Here is a 19,323-nt window from a genome sequence, read left to right on the forward strand (position 1 = left end):
ATTCCCTTGACCTTTCCGCATCCTCCGTATTTGGTGGTGACGGGCTCGAACCCCGGTCTAATCAAGAAGCGTGTGCTACGCACTGCTGCTCCTTCCCACCTGGCTACGGAGACGCCTTGTTGCCCTGTGAAACCACGCTCCAGAGGGAGTACGTGGCCATTGGGACAAAAACAGCCTTGTAATATAGGGAAAGAGTTTTCTTATTTAATAGCCATTCAGCCTTGGTAATTCTGATTAGAGCGTTAGTATACTTTTTGATCTTTGAAGTTAGATAGTTGACGTGGACCACAAAATTTAATCGGTCATCCACAATAACTCCTAGATATTTGAGCTGTGGAACCATTGGGATGGAACGGCCATTAATTTTAATGAGCGGAGGTCTACAGTAATCAAATTTTCCCCTGAAAGCCATCATCTTGGTCTTTGAAGGAGATATACTCAGTTTATTAGTGGCTGCCCAAGCAAGGAGATCAGAGAGGACCATGTTGGTGAGAGATGCGAGATTTGCTTGCAAATATGAGAATCAAATCGTCGGCATAAGCAATGCGTGTGTCTTATCAAAACTGCGAAGTAACCAACTGTCTAGGATGATGGGTCCCAAGACAGAAACTTGTGGACACCCTCTGGAAAGTAGCTTCTAATTACGTGGAACAGTTGTCGGGAGCAATTGGCCTTGAAGAGTCTATCTAGTGCGCTTTCCGACCACAGGGAGTCGAAAGCGCCCTCGATGTCAATAAAAATGGCTAGTGACAAATGGGCCTGGAGTACTGGGGTCCATAGTTTCAAATACAGATATATACAGTTATACCCAGATATTTATTAACAAATAAAGTACAAATAAAATAAAATATAAGTACAAAAAACAGTAGCTTTCGGAACACGTGTCCCTTTATCAACTGATAAGTTAATATAAAATTTGAACTGGTTTTTGTACTTATATTTTATTTTATTTGTACTTTATTTGTTAATAAATATCTGGGTATAACTGTATATATCTGTATTTAAAAATGGCTAATTCATATTTAGCCTAAGGGGCCCCAATGTGATGGACGAGATAATTCTTAGAGCAAGTAGTCTTTCAAATAATTTTCCTAGGTTTGCTAGCAACGAAATTGGTCTAGAATATTGTAATCCTCCACTGCCTTTAACTGTTCAAGTGCCTTTATTCGTGACCAACCAAAACACCTTGAAGTTGTCCCTCATATTCGCCATGACTACAGATGGCTTTTCTACTGAAAGTAAAATGTCTTTTTAGGTTGAAACGCTGAAAATGTTTTCTTGGGTTCAAGAGATATAAATAAATGAGAGAGATATATATTTTTTGTCTGTTTCATTTTTATTTTCACTCTCGGTTTCTTTTTCATCTAATTGCCCTCTCCTTTTTTGCATCTTTACATTACAAAAACTCCAAGACCTTTTTACTAATACTTTTAGTCAAACCTGCTGAACGTCTACACCCATCCACGTGATGTAATGAAACGCTGCGACCGAAACGTTAAACGAATTGTTACATTTAGAATATTTCTCTACCAAATGTCAACAAACACAGCATTTGTTGGACCTAAAGATTCATTGTCGAGAAGACTTTTTTCCTGTGCCAATCCACGCCTTCTGATAACGATTCGCATCTTTCTCCAAGTCAGCTGATTTGCTCGAACTTATTTTTGTTCCGTTTCCACATTTCACTTATCAGCCGATCCCCCACTTTGCCTTCATCCATTCCATTACTTCTATTTCAATTCTCCCGTTCTCTGAAAGGCGTCTCCATTTTACAGTACATTTCTCACCCTATTACCTTCTTCCTTTCTTCTTAGCGCCTCTTCATATCACTAAATCCAACAACAAATGGCTAACACTGGCGACTTCACATTTTATGAGATACAATGGACGGACTGATTCCCGGTTGGATCTGGAAAGCGTAAGACAGCTCCCGCCTCGATTTTCCCCTAACAAGAAGAAATAAAACCGTATTCGTCTATTCCATTCCTGTAATAACATAAAATGAGAGAGAGAGGACTCCGGCTGCGAACCTCGTGCAAAACACTTCGAAAAATTGTTTTGTGACATAGGAGTCTCATTTAAAATAAGAAAAAAAGAAATGCTTCAGGCATAAGGGACACTTTCTAGACATTACCCAATGAGTATGGAACACAACAAGAACAACAGTTGGTTGCTCATTTTTCTACTTCTGCTAGTACCGGTGAATTCAGAAATTTTTCGGTGCTTTATCTCGGGCAAAGATTAGCACTTTTATTGCAAGGCTTTCAAAAATGAAGTCCTCAAATTGGAAACATTAAGTTAGAACTTGCTGCACAGTCTTTATATTTTCACATATACTTCGTTCTCAAAAGGAGATACACTTGTGATTTTGAAATAATACTCCCGTCCTCGAGTCCGGAATCGGTATAGAAGCGACTACATTCAGGCTAGAAGTAAGCTTATAAAAAAAATAAAGTAGATAAGTCGAGGTGTTTAGCTTAACGACTTCCAAGCGGGAGACATTGCAGGATGCAATACAGTATTAGCCTGGTATACTTCATCCCAAGTGGCAACTGGACTGATATTTGGAAACGTGGGACGCTCAGGCTGAATTTCACGTTATGTTTCTGGAACTAGTGCTGATAATTTTTTGTCCCCTACATGGTGCATTATTCTGCTGGAAGAAAAGCATATGCAGGTGGATACACTGCAGTTATGAGGGAATGGGCCGGGGTAGAAAAAAATTCTAGATAACTTGTGGCATCCAAATGTTCCTCCATTGGTATCAAGATGCCCATTGTCCACCACAAAAAACACTCTTCACACCATTAACACCGTTGCCATTCGGCCCTGTAATCTTCATATTCTGTTCCAGGGTGAAACATCAGGAACTGAGATTTTTCAGACTACGCAAAAGGTTTTCCAATATTCCACTGAGCAGTGTTGGTGTTCCTGAACCCACTTTGATGGGACATATTCCGGCTTATCGTGTGATACAGTATATTTACTTATTGCAAATCTGGACTGTTTTAATTCATTTCAGGATTTCTCAGCTGCTGTTTTTGCAAGAACTGTTTTTAGAGCCTTTCTTTGAGGAGTAAATTTGGTGACTGGATTATTTTCATGAAGTTTCTTATTCGACCCGATTCCTTGTGTCGGTTCTGTGATTTTGGAAAAATCACAGCCTTCAACCTCTGGCTGGCGTTTGGAGTGCTGGACCTGATTCATGGTGTTGAGTCTTGTGCTCTGGTTAGTTATCTTTTGTGCTGCGATCAGGAACACTTCTGGATTCTGGGGTGATGGACTTGATTCATTGCATCGGTCTGGTGCTCTAATGGTTCAATTTTCCATGGAGGACTGTTGGACAGTATCTTTATTGGATTTTGAGGTTCTAGTGCTTGTGGAACAGATATTTAGTTGAACTGTGATTTTTGAAGTTTTAACGGTGCGATCAAGAATATTGATTATTAGTTTGCGCGTGTGTGTCCCCCTTGCCGGCTCCGTGGTATGGGAAAACAGGGAGCCGGATTGCTGGCACCCACTGGTATTGCAGTACCTCCAGTGGGTGCGGGATTACATGCGCGAATTGCGCTACAGTAAATCAAATCCAGTTAATTCAACATACTCTTCCAGGGCCGCTTTGTAGAGACTCTAGCCATTCACAAGTTTTCAAGGTGGAGTTATGCCTGCGAGCCATCCTGATTAAAGAACACGAACACAGATGTTTAATGATATGTAGAGAGCATCTAAATATATATATATTTAGATGTATATTGTATATACTTTGATGTACAAAATCTTGAGACTGTATATGGATTCAATGCTTGGATTGTTTACTTTAAATACCTTATAGAAAGCCATTTAAGAAGTGGATGACAATAATAATAATACCAAAACAAAAAATTCACGCTAGTCCAGTTCAACCGCAGATCAACTGTATTTAGCAGTCAGGGGCTTTAAGGCCGGTCTACTCAAAGAGAGTATTCCCTTGCATCCCGCTCCTGACTACTCGACTACGGAGGCCTACCTTTAGGCGTTAAGCCAGAATATTTCGTTTCTGTGTATCCGCCATATTCAGCAAACAATATCCGGTTCTCCAGCTACAGCACATGGTTAGTCTATGTGCTATTTATGAAAAAAGTTAAGGTAATGTAGGCAGTGCCTTATAGGCGTCTCAGCAAATAATAATAATCCATGACGTATAACAAAAAAGGGAAGAAAGCAACGACTTTTATGCGCGAACCAAGAAAATTTGGTTTATTCCGCCATATTGTTCGTACATTCTGCCCACCATGTGTTAAATCAAAGTTAATTAGTATCCAGTGTTTTAACTACGATATATACGGTATATGGATACCCTATGAGACACGTGAGAATACAATAATGATTGTTGAATTTCTATTGGTTCGATTTTACTGATAGGATGGACAACAAATCTTTTCATGAAATATAACATTAAATGAAAATCCATCTATTGGGACCCGAGTGATTACATGCGTGTGGACGGACAGAAAAGAAATAATTATCGGATTTATATTAGTTCGAGTTCAAGAAAATTGAGAATAGCCGAACAAATCTTCTAATGAAATATAATATTTAATTAAAATCCTTCCACTGGGAGTCTAGCTATTACATATTGAGTCGGACGGGCATGGCGATTGTCCTCATCGGCCAACTTTACCACGAAACAGAGGAAGCAAGTAATGAAACTTTAAAGAGACAGTAAAAAAAAAAACACAGAAAAGCAATAAAACAATATTTACTACATTATTTTTTAGTTACATCCGATTCGGTCATTTCAAATTTGAGTCGTCCGCAAGAACGAATGAAACTTTTGATCTTGATTATAGCTCGAACTATAAGCAGAGAAGAAACAGAGGAAGAAGAAATTCATCTATATTCATTAGTAATCTGCATTAATGAATTTAATAATTATTTAAATGCTGATAACTTTGATGATTAACTATAAACAAAAAAAAAAAAAAAACATATGTTCAATTAGAACTATTGGGGTTCCAACTCAGTGTAGGAGTTCAGAGAATTTATTGCCACCAAATGTTGTGTATTTTAACAGTGAAAGGCCGAGTACAGAAACGTTTCAGTTTGACATTTTGATTTTTAGCACTGACCATTAGCGTAGGCATACGATGCAAGAAAGCAAGCTTATGCAGCATAAGTTAAAAAAAAAAAAAAACCGGAACACAAGTTAAACTAACTGGTCTATAATTATCCGTGTCACCTTTTGAACCCCCTTTATGAACTGGTGATACAATTTGCACACCTCCAGTACAGGGAGAATTCCCCTGAATCCAAGGAAGCTCTCATAATTATGGCTAAGGGTTTGCTTGCTTCCTTCGCTGCCTCCTTTAATATAACTGGATAGATCCCGTCAAAACCAGGTGTTTTTTTATATGTTTATCTTCAAAATTTCTCCTCCATTTTGCTCTCAGTTATTACAAAATCACTTAGCTCCCTGTTAGAGTTTGATAAACTTCTGGCACTCCCCTCATTGAATAACTCTTCATGTGTGAATGTAGACGCAAAATACTCATTCAGTTTATCAGCTACCTGAACATGATCATCAATAGTCATTCCATCTATGTTAAGTGGTCCAATCTGATTCATCCCTTTCCTTCTAGAGTTTACATAAGTAAAGAACTGTTTGTTTTTCTTTGCATTCTTTGTTGGAATGAAAAGCCTAGTAGCCTCCAAAATTAAGTCCCTGAAGGCTTCCCATGTAGAATTCAACGTTAGTAGCATCATAAGTTAATTCCACTGTACAGAATTTAAAAAAACTGTCGGAGACCCTTGTAGTCACCTTTACGAAAGCAAAAGCCCTTCCCTTTAGCCGTGATGGTAGTTACATCTTTAAGTAATTCCCACATCAATACATTGTGACCACTGTCACCCCGTGGTTCCTTTATCTGCAAATTCTTAATGCATGAAGAATCACTACTGATAAAAGATCAAGAGTATTACTCCCTCTTGTTGCCTCTAGAACATGTTGCTGTAAAAACATGTTATCCAATAAATCCACATAAGTCTTGCTAATATGCGAGTAACCAACCCACAAATTCCAGTCAATCTCTGGGAAATTAAAGTACCCCATTATAAGAAACTCTGATTTACTGGTCCACTATTTCTCTGCACAACTGCTCATCAGGCCTGTAGCACACACTACTCTCATTTTTCCTTTCCCAGTGCTTATGTCACACCAAAAAGACAACATTGCATTGTCCGCCAACATCAATTCGATGCACTTCCTTAGATTTTGTTTTTTCACTAACAGCATAACCCCTCCTCCCTTTCTGTCCTGTCTATCCTTTCTGTACACATTGTACTCTCCGAATTTTAATTCTACACTGCTTGACTAGCACTTAAAGCTCATCACAGGCGCCACCTGTGATTTCTCACATCTGAGCCTACGTACTGTGTGAAGAAATGCAGAACTACTGTAAATGCCAGAAGAGTGTTGTCTGCTGTATATGACATATTGCGTTAGGTTCTGTTGGGTGTCCTGGCATTTGGCCGCAGGGTCCCTGGTGGGCCCTCGCGTTGCCCGCACACACCGCTAGGAGGTAGCCAGGCTGCTCTCCGGCAGGGTCGCCTGCGCGTCCTGGACGAAGACCAAGTTAAAAAAAAAAAAAAAAAAAAAGAGAGAAAGAAGAGAAGGCCTGGGGAACAAGCTAAAGTGGACAGATAGAGAAGGCAGTCCACCCGAGTAAGGAGAGTATACACGCAGTTGTTTCTACTCTTAGTTACCCTAACACAGGCCATTTATTTATTTGCTCGACTATAACTTCCAGCAGTACTGGAAATTTCCATCGCCTTGCTTTCACAAGGCTGCTGCTCATTCTAAATAGAAGCAGCGCAAGAAACACTTTTGCCTCTGCTTGCGACCACTGTTAACCTTTTAGTCTGTGTATCCCCCCAAGCTAGCAGTTTTCCGACCCACCTAACACTGCCTCGAAAGCATCAGCAAATATTCTTGCACACTTTCTATTTAAATGTACCCTATTCCTGTAGAAGCTATCTCTCTTGTCGACAAGCACAGACCAGGCTGAAAAAAATTCCACTCCTTCAGCCTTGCACAATCACGTGAGGTACGAGAGTGCGCAGTTAGTCAACTACGTAGCATAGATAAGGTGTCAGTGGTTCAGTAGGCAGTAAAATTCCGAGCGTGATGGGAAAAAGGAAGGATTTATTGGACTTTGATAAAGGACAGATTGTGGGAGCTCGATGAGCTGGTGCCTTGATTTCCCAAACAGCTGAACTGGTGGGGTGTTCGAGAGCCGCCATAGTTAAAGTGTACCAGGACTGGTGTCAAATTGGTCAAACAACAATCCGACGGCAAAATTGCAATGATCAGAGAAAGGTTGATGTTAGAGGTGAGCGCCGGGTCCGATGACTCGTACAGGCGACGCACTGTTCAAGATTTGACTACCCAATACAACATCGGCCAACTGGGAACACTATCTGCTATGACCATGCGTCGCACGCATGGGCTATACCAGCAGACTACCCTCTAAGGCATCCTCTCCTAACAAAGGTTCATCGGCGTAAAAGACTCGCCTGGTCCAAAGAGTATGCAAATTGGACGTTGGAAGACTGGAAGGTGTGCTGGTCGAATGAGTCACGTTATTTACACTACACCGTGGATGGTCCTGTACGGATTTGGCGTCAACAACATGAGGCTCTTGATCTATCATCCAGGCCGGTGGAGGTGGTTGTATGGTGTAGGGGCATGCTTCACTGGCAGGAACTTGGACACCCTGGTACATGTGAAACAACTATCAGTAGTCTCTGCTATCGTCAACTGCTTGCCAACTGTGTACACCCTACTATGTTACACTTTTACCCGAATGGCGATGGTGTCTTCCAAGATGACAATGCGCCGAGCCATTGGGCACTTATTGTGCAAGAATGGTTTGAGGAACACACTTCTGACTTCTGGCATATCGTTTGGCCTCCGAACTTCACCGATATCAAATCCACAGAGCACTTGTGGGACACTAGGGAAAGACATATCAGGCGTTTGGATACACCAATCACCTCCATACCTGCATTGCTGAGCGCATTATACACAGCTTGGTTGGTCATACCTCCCGAACGCTTCCGACATTTTGTTGAATCAATGCCACGTCGGGTAGCTACTGTACTGAGGGCAAAAGGACCTACGAAGTATTAGTTGGTGGTGATTCAGTGATCACTCAGTGTATATAATAATACTTAAACTTTTGGAGATCAACAGTTGATATATTATTTCTATTGAGACCTAGGTGTGCACCTTAGCAAGAAAAACGTTTTTCTATGATAGGTGTCAAACTATACAGAAAAAAAAAAAAAAAAAAAATCCCGAAACTAACATAGAAATACGACTATCACAAATGCGATATGTCCACTTTAAGAGGAAAGTCTTCCATTTTGCTTAATGAGTCACCACAGCCAAAAAAGGAAGTTCTGTGGATACCATAAATTAACAGAAAGAGATCGGAACTCAGAAGAGTATTGCCTAACGAACATTTTTGGATTCAAAACAACAGAAACTTAAAAAATAAAAAAATGAGTGAAACAGCCGAGGACGCGACCTGATAGGCGAAGAATCAAGTTGAAGGAAGTCCCAAAGTTGATGGTCGTCTATTAAAAGGCCTCAATGCGGTCCAGCAGTCATAGTCACAATGGATTTTCACTCAAGTCTACCATTCCCTCTTCCATTTTTGGCTCGGCATCTTATACGACGGAAACCGCGCCCAGGCAACTCTTGAAAGATTAGCAAATGTTTATCTCGCCTTACTTAACAATTATTCAACGATGAATATCTTTCAAAGCTTCGTACCTCTGAACATTTCAATTTACCTAATGTTACTGAAATTCTAACTATTTTACAATTTTTTTCCCTTGTTACTTCACCAGTTTAGTGTTCTGAAATAAATCTAATGCGGTTTTGAGAATATCGGTGCAGTGCGCATCATAAGATTGCGCTGAGTTCTTCGGTTTATAAATATTTAGGGAGTACCGTAACACCACTGCTCTCCTCACTAGCTACTACTGGGCGCGCGCCATCACAGTACTTTCCCTTCTGGCGATGCTAATCCTATTCTCCCGATGAACAAAATAATCTACACGGAAAAACTCCGAAAAAGTTGGGAACGGGCGACCTACATCTAAGACGATACACCGTCAAGGTGTTCACTTTCCGCTAGAAATTATTTGGTCTTTCTTCTGGACCTTGTATAAGTAAAACAAATAGAAAACTAAAATATTTATACTTACTGTGCAGCATTAAAAGAGTGGAAAGCTTCCCAGAAAACAAAACTGTAAACTTTAGAATCGCATATTGGCTAAAGAAACTGCAAGCGTCTTTTGGAAAGAAAAAAATATTTTCGAAGAAAGGTGGTGAAGATTGCGAGCGTAATTTCTCTCGATTCTTCTAGCAAAAGAGAGCAAAGATGGGAACTATCAAATTACATGAAGTTGTTTGCTTTTGATAGAACTTGGGGAAACTTATCGTAGTTTTGTTGCTAACTTCGAAGGTGGTGCAGAATGAAAAAGACGATAGCTCGTGGGCTGAAGCAGATACGCACAACTGAAAGAAAATTCTCTAATTTATCACATCCAAAGCGATCTAGAGAAATCCAGAAAAAAATTCTTGCGGTGTTCATCGTGTTGTATTGCCCTCCTTTCGAGTAGTGAATTATACACTACCAGGCTGCAGTTTACTTATTTATTCCCTCTAGCGAAACAAAACAAAATGTGAGATGTAATGGATGTTTATACCGTTTGTATTTATTTACGAAGCAGATGAATTTTGAGCAAATATATATCATTACAGGGAAAGCATGATCCCTTTTCGATGTTTTAAAAATAAATAACTTTTAATTAAATTAAAAATGGAGAATCGTAATAAACTCCCTTTCAGGACAGTCTTAGACGCATCCCCTTCATAAGTGCAGTGCACTGGTATGAGGTTGGACTTCAGGACAACAGCTCTAAATTGTAGCGATTGTAATCTGAATAGCAGCCATATCGGGCGCAATTCAGTGCAATCAGTCTGCAAGAATAGCTCATGGTGTCTTGACAATGATATACAGGAATTTTGCTAGCAGGGATAAGGAATTGATTATCCCGTTGTATAAATCAGACCACACCTTGAGTACTGCATACAGGTCTCGTTTTAAGAAGGATAAACTTCTGGAAAGTACAGAGAAGGGCAATGAGATTGGTAAGAAGCACAAAGGGTTGCTCTTACCAAGAAAGGCTTAAGCTCTGCAAATTGCAGGGTCTGAAGACTAGGCACCTGCGAGATGATCTGATTGAGGTGTATAAAGCCTTGAATGGATTGAGCAGGCTCAATGCTGATGGGATTCTTCCTCTTATTCATAAGAAGAACCTGAGGAAGCATAAATTCCAATTAAGGAAAGACAGTTATAGAATAGATGTGCGGAAATTTGCTTTTAGCCAGCGGATGGTTGATTGCTGGAACAAACTTCCATCTGTCGTTGTGAAAGTTGATAGCTAAAATAAATTCAGTAAAAAAAAAAAAAAAAAACTGGACAAATATCTGAAGGGAATATGTGGATGAAATGAGAAGTTTTTTTTTTTGCTGTATAAGCTTGCTTGCCTTCTTGCAGCATATACCTCTACTAATCCTAATTCGTGAGGCTTAAACTCCCCTATATTCAGGCGAGAAATGCGACTTTGGATAATCACGTGCGATTAAATATTATTGTGTAAATTGATTTTATTATTTAAATAAGACAGATGGGACGGAGAAGTAGGAGAAGGAGGCTAAGATCAAGGGTTCATATTGTTTTTTTTTTTTTTACAACCACCTCAAGTCCGTTATTTTCGATTCAAGATTTTTAAATGAATTCCATGGCCGAAAATCCAATTTTGCAAATATCTTATTGTTGAGAGCCACAATTTCACATCAGTTTGAAAAGCAAAAAAAAAAAATGTTTAATGGCTTTCTCACCTCCCTGGAACTTTACCCCCCAACCGCTTTGGTAAAGGAACTATACAAAACAAAATAGTTTAGTCATGATTTTTTTTTTTTAAATCAAAATTAGATTAAAGACTTGCGAAACTAAAACAGCAAAATCATACATGTTCCACTATTTAGTCTTCGTTAAATTTCAAAACTGAATTTTGAAATTTAACAGAAATTGACCCTTGCTAATTTCATTGGCTTATTGCGATACAATTTCGTCCCTTAGGCTCATTTGATTTTGAGAACTCAGTGCGAAGAGTGAATGTGGGGATTTAGCAGCCATTTTGAAAAATGATTTCTTATGGAAATTTGGGTAATCCTAAATGGGAAGCCGCGATTTGATTGTTTTTTCCTATATGGCCATAATAACCCGAAATTAAGTTCTAGAAATTTCTGTCCAACAAATTATTTTTCCATGCCAGTACAGCGGGTTTTCTAGCAGTTTCGGGAGATCTCGAGCTGAGATGTCGTATTTCTATGTTAGTTTTGGGATTTTTTTTCTGTATAGATTGACACCTATCATAGAAAAACGTTTTTCTTGCTAAGGTGCGCACCTAGACCCCAATAAAAATAATATATCAACTGTTGGTCTCCAAAAGTTTAAGTATTATTATATACACTGAGTGCAGTTCGTCATAGACTGAAAAATTGTCTAAACACTTCTTCAATGGGATGTAGTTAGCTGATCTCGGACAGAGAACAGTGTTTCGTCCTGTGAGCTCATCATTGTTTATCTAACTGCACAACATGCAGATCGGCAAGTGAAAACACTTCTGCAGATATGATACACAGCGGCGGAATATCGACATACTGTGCCTAAACCGAACAACTACTATAAGTTTCCCAACTTATGCATTTATTGGTTTATACTGAAAGCTAAGCCAGATTTTTTTCGTGCTCGTTTAAAAGAAAGTTAACACCTATAGGGAAGCCCAAAGCACTTTCAGGAAATGCTTGAGTTATTTCGAATGGCTCGTAGAGCCAGCCAGAATAGCTGAAGATCCACGGTAGCTCGTGGGATACACGTTGGGAACTCTGATTTAAAAAGTTTACCTTGTTTACGTAAATAATTGAGAAGTTGAACCATTCTTTTCGTGACACGTGGCGTGGGGCGGAAAGGCTAAGAGCAATAGTTACCATTCCCCTTCATCAACTACAGGGTCTCATTTTAAGGAGGCCTGAAAATCCCAAACGGAAGAAAGTCTTTTCAGGTGAACTTAATCTCAGAGGACCGCAGGGCACCTAGTTGTCGGAGAATTCATTAAAAAAATAAAAACTGAAAGCATTTTTTCGTTTGATTTCCTTAAAATTTTAAATTTCCCTTTAAAAAACAACAACAACACTTCGCATTTATAGTTCTCCTGTCGTATCAAGGAAACCATGTTCTAAAATTCAATGGCTTGCCGCCCTTTCCTTACTTTTCAACTTTTCCAAACCAAAAAGGTCCGAAGGCAATAAAGCTTTAGCCTTAAGATTTTCGGCAAACGAAGTTATGAAATGGCAGACCGGTTTACACTCTCATGTCCTATTTTTGTTACCCACTTTACAAATTCAAAGTTCCATAACAAAATAGGACCAGAGGGTATAAACTACTGTGCGATACCTATAAAAATTACGAATATCTAAATTTGAGGGATATTGAAAGAATCTGCTCATTAGAAATTAAATGGAAAGAAACATTTAAAAAGAGAATGGCAGCAAAATACCAATTCAAAACAAAATTTTAATTCATTACTGCAATACAAGAGTAATGCTATGAGATTAATGACAAACCAAAACGTACAGCATTATGTATTAGAATTTTTCAGCAAAAAAGATTGAGTTTTCTGCCCAAGAAGAATAAACATACAGAATTTCGCAACATAACTATGTAAAATATTAAAGAAGGAAATATGAATTAAATTCGCCCAGTTTTTTCATTGAGAACACAAAAATCAAATAAAATCTAAGAAAAGTTGAAAAATTTAACCTTTTTTTGGTCAAAAGAAAGAAAGGCCTCTATCTGAAACGATTATATATCCAACATCCGTACGAGCATCCGCATACATACCGATAGCGTGACAAGATTAAAAAAATAATTTAAGAAAAAAAATCAGTTTCTGAACATAATCGGAAAAATATAGTTCTTTTTTAAAAGGCGAAATATGAGGCAAGAGGGAAAAAAACGGCAAGCGATCGACTGGAGGAGGATGAAAGAAATAAGGAAAAAGACTGAATGAATGAATATTTGGCACACTCAAAAAGCAACATATGATAGAAAAAAAAGCAAGAACGTTTGTCACGGAAGTCTCTGTGAAATGCGGGTTATCTTTACTTTGATACTGCAGGCTTTGATTTCGGATAGAAGAACGGAAGAGGCATTCTTCGGAGGATGGAAAAAAATTAAGAAAAATAGCACAGATATGGGTTTACCCTTAAGCTATTTTTGGTGTGGCAGTCTTCGGTTATTTTTGCTGTTTTCTTATGGATTGTTTTCAAGCTCGATTCTTACAGCCGAATGCACTTTCGAAATTGAACCAATATTTTAAACAACCCCGAATGTTAATGAGAGTAGTTCTTTTGATTAAAACAATTTATAGTTCTACCATTTATAAATACACTACAAATGTTACAAATATCGGAATATTTATTAAAGTTCAACATATCGTTGCATTTTAAAATAATTCTACGATCAATCGATCTTAGAATTATTTTAAAATCGATCCAACTTTTATTATATTTGTAGCCGATAAAAGGTGGATTAAAAGTATTAACTACAAAATCAGAAGTTCATAAGATCAGTATTGATAATAAAATTCATAAAAACAGCAACCAAATAAGACTTACTTCAGTTTAAACAATTCTATCCTACCAACAAGGGTTAAAATAAGCTGAACTCTTCGGAAACATGAGCAAATTGGTTTCCAGTATGCACTGACAATCACTGAAAATGTAAACTTATCTTTCCTGTAACTATATTGAATTTATCGTATTATAGTACGTACACACTTTAAGAATAGTTTAGTTTATCTTATACTATACAGCGGCCTCCGTAGCCGAGTGGTCAGAAGCCGGAGTGCAGTAGCACACGCTCTTTGAGTAGACCGGGGTTCAAACCCCTGACTGCTGAATACGGTCGATCTGCCAACTCGCACTGGACCAGCGTGGCAGATTATGGTCCATTTTTCCCTCAGCATGAATTGTTGAGGAGGTTTCCATCCTGCAGTGGGTTAATAATGGCTGCACTTTTATACTATATATGTTTACTTGATCTTCGATTTTCCCAGCTGTATTGGGTTGTAAACAGAATTTACAGGGCTTTCCTTTATCTGTTCTTAAAAGGATGAGGAAGTCCAAAAGTTGATGACCCTTGTGCTGTTTCCTGATGGAGATCCATGGAACACGAACTACCCTAGTTTGTGATTCACACTTCTTTCTTTTACTGTTATGCTTGGATTAGGCTTATGATTTCTAAACTGATGAAACAATTCTCATTGAAACGCGTGGGTACATGTATGCGCGTTTAAACTGACCGTGGTTTAAGCTCGCGTGACTGCTAAATACGATGTTCTTCTTCTCTGTCTTTATTTGGAAAAACTTCACATAATACTGTCACTTAAACATCCCGATGTTGTGACCTTGGGCGAGTTCCGATGTCTGACGGTCTTAGCTGTTCAGTCGATTAAGTGCAAATGTTGACTGCTACTACTTATCTTGCTGTCAAGCTTCTTATGTGTGAATAGAGGATTTGAAGGTGCACGACGCAATTGATTTATTAATTGTGAATAGAACTCAACATTTGCAAAACCTTTTGTGCTAAGGAAGAGCGTATAGTATATAATAAATGCCAGACATTTCATCCAAAGCGTGTTACGACAGATTTTAACCAGACTTAAACCAAAAATAAAACGGCATCAAAAGAGATTTTACTTTCTGGCTTGCTTATCTGAGAAGAAGGGTAGCCAGTTGCGATAAGTTCCAATTGAAAAAGCCAAACTAGAAACTGAAAGCACTAACTAGATCTAATCAAATTTAAACAAATCTGAAGAGCACGGAAAACCTGGAATGAACCAACCAAGGCACATTCTCTACTGCAAAAGATTTTCGTTTATTTTAGAGTGCATTAAAATTCCAATATCTACAGAGTTATTGACGCGCATACAATCCGAGCTACTTTAAAAGATTATACAGTGAAACATTGAAATTCAAAGATAAAACACGAGTTACTTAAGTTTGCGTCTCTTGAGAAGGGTATAAATAAATTTCGAATCTTGATCAGCAAAATGGATATATCAGATTGCCAAATAGTCCGAATTCATCTTCCATCCCATTAGGAACGAAAGATTAGATAAGTTTGCTACACGTAAATCTTTCTCTCTCTCTCTCTCATTATTTCAATTTTTCGTTTTTTTTTTTTATTTTGACTTGCATTTAGTTTTATTTTCTCTCAGTCTACCAGTTTCAATATATGGAAATCACATTTATCAAAAATCCATCGTTTTAAACCTCTTGTCAACCACTTTAGGACCAAAAAATGAAGTAAAGACAAAAAGAAATTGTCCCATTTTTAATAAATTACCGACACATTCTCGAGATTAAAGCGAAATCCTTAATTACGTACCTCCATTTTATTTTTTAAAACTGGATATCGACTTAATCTTTTCAAATGCGGAAGACACCTTCTCCCCCTGGGAATTATTTCTTTTAGCAATGTCTTTAAGTAGCACACTCAAGCCTTTCAAAGAACTCTATCATATAATTAAACTCAAAGTAATGTTTTCTCCTATTCTACAGTAAGTTGTGCAACACGAGTACGCCAAAATTAAGAATATCTCTGAGAAATATTCAAGAAAAGACAGACATCAATAAGCGCAACTGTGTGTAGGGGTACATAAGCAGCTGACAAAATACATAAGCAGCTGACAAAATTACTATAACATGAATCGTTCCGGGATCCATTACCATACCAACATTGTTTCAACCTAGACTGAGGTGTTATCTGCCAAACAATTAATTTCCCAAATGATCCCTGCAAACCAAGACGTTATAGTATCGATCTTGTACCAAGAAACCAGGTCACTAAGCGGGCAAAGGCCTTCCACATACTTTTGTACCTATAATGGCATTTTGTTACTTGATATGACGGAACCTAATACCTTATCGGATCTACGATTGCTTTGGATGAATCGCTGTTCATCCAAAGGTTTCCTTCCGTCTCATTATTGCCAATTACTGCTGGATGTTTCTTTTTAAATTCCCTATTAAAAGTTTATCAAAATTATACTTAATAAACATCTTTTTATTATTATTTTTTTTTAATTAAAGCGGAACGTATTTTAGATTTGCACTCAACAGCTACATTGAAAAGCCGCACGTCCCAGATACCGTAAGTGCTACGATCCCAAGGTCAATGCAGTAATCAAATACAGTCTGTGTCTAAAATACTTCAGTGAGAAAGGCAGACAGTATTTGGTTTTCCAAGTAAACGGCGGGTAGAGATATTTTGACGTCATTTCTTCGATCTCCGCAACGTCCGTCCAGTTCGGCGAATGCTGTGGCGAAAAATTAGAGGCGACGTAATTTATAAAACGTTAAGGTGTTCTTTTACAAGCACGTGCTTGGATAAGCTTGGGCAACATGCAGCAAGTGGAACGCGGAGCAGATTTCGCTACCTCCCCCTCCCCCATTTCACGCAGTTTCGAACATCGCTAAACTCGAGAAAAAATTCTCCCGACGATTTGTATTGGTGTCACCAAGGGATTTTTTAGCCAAAGCAAATTCTTTCAGTATTTCTTGTGATGCCTACCAAGTGATACCCCCCTCCTACTTTTGACCTTTACTCTCAATTTCCTTTTCTCAGTTCTATTTGCTGGCGCTTTTCCTTTGGCTACACAAAGAATATTTCAGAGGGGAGAACTTAATAACGCAGTCAATAAACACACTCTTGCAGTCGATCCGCGGATTATAATTAGGAGGCACGTGAGTTATGGCAGCAATTTTCTACTTGAGATGGAAGGAAAAAAAACAAATTCCTCCAATAGAGAGATGGAACGAAAGGAATAACGTCCTGTTTCTAACCAGTATATTTTAACGTAATGAAAGCAATTTCTTTTCCACTTCTGTCATTCAATTAGGGGCCGTGGCACTACTACCCTTAGTTCAGTCACATTAACGCACCCTCCCCTACAAATTAGGAGTTTCCTGTGTTGGCTTAATTATCCTATCAACGCGAGTGTCGTTTAATGCCAATAAAATGCACTCACCTTTAACAAGCAGAACAATTATCACTGGGATACTTAATCCAGACATCCGAAAAGGGGAGCACATCCCGTACGTCGTGGGCCAACGCTATATCCCGGACTCCCACCGATCTTCGGACACGAAAAACACCATACAAAAAGGTCAGCTTGAAGGAAAGTTCAGAATGTTTGGCGGCAGCGAAATTCAGCGTGTTCCATGACGGACACTTCGTCATCAAAGAGATTCTCTATCACACGTGAACGACGTCCTCACGGCGACCAAGGAACAGTTTGGCTGTCCGACAGAGAGAGGGAGAGAGAGCAGCAAACGGCAGACCCGAAGCTGTTGGAAGCTGCGAGCTTCTGGAGGTGCAGACGCACAGCGCGAGAGCTTAGACACCACCGGCCTCTCTCTCTCTGTGTGCGTGACTCTCTCGCGTGTGGCGAGTCGACTGCGGCTGCAGGGGAGGACAGGTGACGACGGATGAAGGACTTATCTCGTGTCTCTGGTTAAGTAGCGGATGGAGTTGAGCAGCTTTTCCTGTCGGAGATCTTTAGTCCACGCTCTGGACGATCGCAAGATGACGAGCATTGTGTGTATCCGGCGCTGTTTTGAGCCTCCTTCCTCCTGCTAAGAACAAGCGCTTTTCTCCGCTTGTGCAAGTCAATAGCGACCCGTTATCTACCGCTACCTCCGTGTTATTTCAGTATTTTTTCTTTTGGAGGGGAAAGCGCACAATTCCTTGTACCCTCTCTCTTAGGGAAAAAAAAAAAAACTGCGGGTTAGCAGTTTTAACCTAATAAAGAATTATGGAGGATTAATAACAATAGTTTTATGCGTGTGTAGCACCCTCTACAATTTTCGTTCCTTAGTAAGATTTATTGCTTTTGAGTTTACTGAGTTTTCCAAGTTCTTTTTTTTATATATAAATAAATGCGGCAGATTTTACAGCATCACATTCGTCACTATCGCGATGCTTTGTGCACGGGGGAGCAGATTTAGAGGAAATGCGAAGAGAGACCCTGCATCTGCCGGTTCCCGGACGCACGATCGTTTTCATAATCTAGCCACTTTTACTGATGACCTGTTCTTTCAAATCGTAGAATATCACCGTTCGTTACAAAAATAATTGAATAAAAATGTTCTTGTAATAAAGAGTGCTAGTAAAGCAAACATTCACCCATTTATTTGTAATATTTCAAGCAACATACATTTATTAAAATTATTCTTCTGTGTGTAAAGTATGTTAAATGAATCTATTATTATTAAGCTACTATATTAAAACTCCCATAACTTTAGCAAATACTGTCCATTGCGTATAAAATTGAGTTGCATAAGATCAAAAAATGATTCGAATTTAAAAAAAAAAATGCTTTTATTTGTAAAAAACAAAAATTCAACACTTCCAACAAATCTTTGTTCGAAAAGCCAATCCAAGACAAAGAGAAAAAGAAATGAGTGGAAAGCAACAACACCAAAGAAGTTACGCAACATTATATTAATGATTAAAAGCAAAAACTCGAAAACTGTTTGTCCAGTGATTATTAATAAATTAATGGCTGTTTGTGCAATATATCACGCAATATAAAATAGATTAAATTACTGCCCAAAGTACACATAGGATTATAGATTGCACGTAAAGTCTTGAATAATCAAGAACGTAGAACGGATATTTCTAACACGCCACGGTTCTTTCGTAAAATTTGCCTCATTTCCATGAATTTATGACTAGAATTGAACACAGTATTCAAAAAAGTCTGCCTCTAGTTAAGATATTGTGTTCGACTGACACTACCACCACACAAAATATGTTTTACAGAGTGCGAAATCAAAAAGTTCAAACAACCAAAAATGTGAAACATATTTTACGTACGTTGAGAGCTTTCTGGAGACGCTAACTATTTGAACATTTTAGCATGGATATTCAAAACAGCTCAGGAAATCCCAGACTCCGATATTCTGTTAGATCAGATGAGCTAAATTCATGTACCTAAAATTTTAATAACTGACAAAGACTCATGGAATTTAATGACATCAGTAACCCCCTGGGGTTACTTTATACTTTATACGAGTGCTTGGTAGTGCAGACTGGAATATTACTCAATCTCCTGTAAAGCAGCAGTTTCTGATTGTAC

At 38.6% G+C, this 19,323-nt stretch overlaps 1 protein-coding gene across 1 annotated transcript in view; it reads right to left on the reverse strand.

Annotated features, from left to right (window-relative positions):
• Positions 1 to 17,587, reverse strand: part of LOC150080046 (uncharacterized) — a 525,991-nt gene extending 508,404 nt beyond the window's left edge. The window contains exon 1 of the mRNA XM_090381794.1: positions 17,212 to 17,587. Coding sequence (XP_090237920.1) covers positions 17,212 to 17,275 — 64 coding nt within the window. The 5' untranslated portion in view covers positions 17,276 to 17,587. The remainder of the gene's footprint in view (positions 1 to 17,211) is intronic.
• Between the last annotated feature and the right edge of the window lie 1,736 nt (positions 17,588 to 19,323).

This window comes from Mastigoproctus giganteus, chromosome 9 (genome assembly GCF_048544385.1).
Source record: "Mastigoproctus giganteus isolate SK-2022 chromosome 9, ASM4854438v1, whole genome shotgun sequence".
Taxonomy (NCBI): Eukaryota; Metazoa; Arthropoda; class Arachnida; order Uropygi; family Thelyphonidae; genus Mastigoproctus; species Mastigoproctus giganteus.